This window comes from Thalassophryne amazonica, chromosome 6 (genome assembly GCF_902500255.1).
Source record: "Thalassophryne amazonica chromosome 6, fThaAma1.1, whole genome shotgun sequence".
In the NCBI taxonomy this organism is placed as follows: Eukaryota; Metazoa; Chordata; class Actinopteri; order Batrachoidiformes; family Batrachoididae; genus Thalassophryne; species Thalassophryne amazonica.
The window spans coordinates 4,632,096-4,636,889 of NC_047108.1; the positions used below are offsets into that span (position 1 = coordinate 4,632,096).

Genomic DNA, 4,794 nt, shown 5'->3' on the forward strand with positions numbered 1-4,794 from the left:
CGCTCGCTCGCTCTCGCTCGCTCTCTCTCTCGCTCTCTCTCAGAGCTCTCTTTTGAAAATTCAAGTGGCCAGTCGGTTTTTTCAAAAGAGTAACACCAACAAACACCCTCAAAAACAACAGTCCTTCAGAGCGGCCGTTGTTTTTGAGGGTGTTTGTCGGGAAAATGTTCATTTCTCTGCGTTGATTACAGACCCTCGAGCGCCTCCGTAATCAACCGCTACTGCAGCGCGACTCCACTTTGATGAAGCATGAGCCAATGAAGCAGTGCTTCGATCCACTGGCTCGTTGGTTCTTTGATTCGTTGCTCTTCAGAAGTAGAAAGTCTGCTTCTTAACCCCTCTCAAAGCCATTAAAATATGTCAATCGTGAATCACTTTTGTGTGGCTTAAAGTCACTAACTGGGACTCTTGTCTTGTTGCAGTCAAGAAACGAGAATCGTCCTCCGTTCCGTTGGCACAGCTCCAAACGGTGCGTGGCTCTCTGCCAAGACAGAGTCTGGTCTGAATTAATAACTTAAAAACAAATTGCCGTTTTAAATAAAATCACACCTCTTTCCAAACAATGTAATACAGACAATAAACTACAATCGACTAAAATGCTTTTTTCCTCCCAAAATGAGACGTCCTGCATTCTTTATGAATTCTGACGTACAGCACAGCTGCAAGAGCTCAACTCAGATGTATGGAAAGACATTCATGCCAATAATGTCTGAAAGGAAATGCTTTTGACAAAAACTACAGATTTTCTTTATTTCTATTTATGTCCAGAGATCAAGGATCCACCATGTAGAGTTTATTGATGTCCAGAATTTAAGGATCCAGTGACTAATTTCATATTTATTTACTTTAAGACTCAATAAAATGTTGTTGACATAGAAAACCTGTAAAGCCTACTTTTAGTAAACAGAAAATTCACAAAAGGTATCGATAAGGGAACTGATAAGGAATCGGATCGATAAGTGGAATCGATAGATAAAGTCTTATCAATACCCATGCCTACTCAGGAGTATTTGTGCAGAATTTGGTGCTTGTATCATCATCTAAAGGACTGTTTGACGAACAGTAGTTACACAGGCACATAAACAGTCCCAGCCACGTCACCTGCCAAGTAAGTTTAGCAAGTGCCTGTCCCCCTAGATACTTCCTTAGTGCCAGGAAAACTCCTTCAGTACACATACTTCCTGCAGATAAATGTCTCAATTTATTTCTTGACATGTGACAATGTTACAATACATAATGCTGTAAAAAAACAAAAAAAACAAGATAAATAAGATAAGATAAATAGTTTACATCCTGTACACATAAGTTTAAGTGCATCCTGTTAACTTTAAAAGGCATACTGCAGACATACACACAATCACATCTTTATGATATCATCTCAGCTCTATGTAGTGGGAACATTTTAGGATCTCGAGAACAAATTTATGTGTGACATTAAGATCTTATCCTATATTAGAAAGAATCATGGTGCCATTAATTATGCAGCCATTGAATTGAAATAAATCATCTTGAAAGTAAAAAAAAAAAAAAAACGGGAACCGTATAAATGGGGTAATAAGGTTATTACATGATTAAAAATGATGAAAAATGGTAGTGGCTATCTGTACATTGCCATATTGCTATACTGAACTTCTATTGGTATGTAGCATTTATGCCATTGGTCAATACAGGTCACGTGATCATGAGGCTACATACTTGTGCATGTATTTGCTATTAATACGTAGATTCTTAAACTACGTTAACCACCACTAATCCTAACCATAAATTATAAACATAACAAGGTTGCGCTACCTACGAATAGAATTTGGGATTATTAATACAGCGACGTACAAATAGCCATTTCCTTAAAAAAAAAAAAAAAAGACAAAAAAAACAATAAAGATTAATTGTTTGAAAATAAAAAAAATAATAATATGACAAGTGGTTGCATGATTAAAAAGCCATAAATTGATCAAAATAATTAAGAATAACACCTAAATAGATCCTTGTTACTTGATTGGTGGTTTGTATGTCACGTGATTTTGGTTCCATTTACCATGCAAAATTGGTTCCATATGTTTAGTACCATAGCACGTTGTGACCACCGAGCCCCCACACTAACAGAGATGGTGCTTACCTTATAAACAAACATGGCGGGGTTTGTTTTGGTGACAGATGACGATTTGAATGAGCTTATGGACATTGCTCATTCTTCTAACACACACACAAAAAAAAATCCATCATGCCGTCTGGAGGCATTTGCAGTATTCGCTGGGACGTCTCTAGCTGAAGAACAAACGCTTTCGGATGAAGAGCTCAACAAATTTCTTTCGCGATTTCTCGCTGCACTGAGGAAAGCAGACGGCAGTCTGTACATGAAGTCAATGCACGGCGTCATGTATGGACTACATCGTCATTTTAAGACCGTGAGAGATGTTGATATTACCAAAGCTGATAAATTTCATCACTTGGATGGGATTGCTTTTTAAAGTTCATGTTGGACTGTTTGGACCTTCTTGATCTCAAAGGACCAGTGACGCACACCAAAATGTAAGTCCCTTTTCTCTTGTTTGTGCATTAATAAAATATCAAATGACAAGGATCTATTTTAGGTGTTATACAAAACAAATAATGAATGGTTTTTCATTTGTCCAATGGTAAGAATATGTCATGAGCTGAAAGATAAAATGTTAAATTCAATGAGTGCTTCCTTGAATGGAACATTTCATCTTTCAAATCATGACATATTCTTACCATTGCACTCACAAACATTCATTATTTGTATAATAGCCAATGTACCTTTGTTTCATGTGATATTAAATGACTTTTCCTGTTCAAAACTGAACTGGGAAAGTTCAAGGCTTCAAACGGTACAAATCACACACTGTCCAAACACGCATGGACCTGGTGTAAATAAAATCATGAATCTGGATAATAAAATAAAATATTAATAATAATAATAACCAAATAAAAACACAGGGGAGGTGATGGTCTAGTGGTTAAAGCTTTGGGCTTGAGACCAGAGGATCCTTGGTTTAAATCCCAGCCTGACTGGAAAATCACTAAGGGCCTTTGAGCAAGGTCCTTAATCCCCTAGTTGCTCCTGGTGTGTAGTGAGTGCCTTCTGTGGCAGCACCCTGACATCGGGGTGAATGTGAGGCATTATTGTAAAGCGCTTTGAGCATCTGATGCAGATGGAAAAGCGCTATATAAATGCAGTCCATTTACCATTTTTACAAAACTCGAGTCACTAAATATTTGACATTACTGTATGTATGTATTAACATTATCGCTGTAGCTTTGAACAAGGTTTCATGAAAATTCAAGAAACAAAAAACAATCACGTTTATATGACTGCAGTTGATTTTCCCTGTCTTTGAGTTTATGCTGTTAACTAAATATATTTCAGAGTACTTTAGCAGCAGAGGACTTACCATCTGGATTGTCGATGGATTTTGTGTAGAGCTCTTTAAACTCCTCAAATGTGGAGATGTGGGCATTCTTCTTCAGCTCCTCGAATCCGGGAAAAACGTCTTCCGTAGGTGTTTTGTCGGGAATCATCTCTGGAGCTCTAATCTGTTCAAAACCTCCGATTCAAAGCTGGTGGAATGAAATATCGGCTGATACTCAGACAAGGAACCCGGTGGCGGAGCTGCAGCTCGGCGTAGGCTAGCAGGCTAGCTGCAACGTTCATTCATACTTCCTTGTTTTGGAGGATGGCCTGTCGCGGGATTTAGTGAGAGTAGCCAGGTCCAGCTGAGGTCTGCTGCTGCTGCTAAAATCTGTGGCACAGAAGGACACGGCTAAGCTAACAGTCGAAGCGACCTAGCATAAGTGCGCGCAGAAGCGATGCCCGTCCCTTTTATCACTCTTCTTATCTTGAATATCAAATTATAACACTCCTCTTCAGTCAGCAAAGTCCAGTACACGCTGTCGTGGAGGCTGAAGGTGAAACGTTTGCGTCATAAAGGTGACTGCAGTCTATCTTCTGACCAGGAGACAGATTGCTAATCTGGTCTGCCAACAGCAGTCAATCACATCTCACGATGCCTTCAGGAACGCCCCTGAGACTGTGACGTCACCGAACGAAGGGTGACATCGCGGTGCGTTCACGTCTCTGGTGAAAGTCGTAAAGAAGTCAGTTGAAACAAAGGACGTATTCATGACGACAGACTCTGTACCATGCAGGCTGCATTCACACACCAACAGCCGCCAGAGACTCAAGAACGTGGCAAGCACGTGGAATACAAATATCACATGCCACATTCCAATAGCCTCCAAATTTTAAATTTAACCAATTTTAAATTTTAAAAACAAATTTAAATTTAGTCCCATTGAGATCAAGATCTCTTTTACAAGGGATACCTGGACAATTATAAAGTGTGGGAGGAAAATAAACTCCACAGGTGAGAATTGATCCCATAACCTTCTGGCTGTGAGGCAACAGTGCTAACCACTAATCAACTACAGCACTGAAAATACATTACAATAGTCTTCCAGAATAATTAAATTCAAATATCCACTGGTTAAAGAGACACCAAGTTTAATAAACAAGAAAAGAATGGAAGACGTTTATGGCATATAATGATTCAGGGGATGGATGATAGTGAATATTGCAGAGAACGGAACACAGTGTGTAGGTCAACAAGGTAAACTCAAAAGATAATACAGAAGGATATTACCCGAGATGTGAAATCTGATCCTAAGAAATTCTGAAATTACAAGGGGCTTACCGCTCCAACAGTACATTACAAATTCCAACATAATATTGACAGCTTTACAAACAGCTTTGTGTACTCAGTCATTTTTGAGAAA

At 38.9% G+C, this 4,794-nt stretch overlaps 1 protein-coding gene across 1 annotated transcript in view; it reads right to left on the bottom strand.

Moving 5' to 3' along the window:
* LOC117513133 (acetyl-coenzyme A synthetase, cytoplasmic-like) overlaps positions 1–4,037 on the bottom strand; it is a 75,180-nt gene extending 71,143 nt beyond the window's left edge. The window contains 1 exon segment of the mRNA XM_034173467.1: positions 3,414–4,037. Within this exon segment, the coding sequence (XP_034029358.1) occupies positions 3,414–3,540 (127 nt within the window). The 5' untranslated portion in view covers positions 3,541–4,037.
* Between the last annotated feature and the right edge of the window lie 757 nt (positions 4,038–4,794).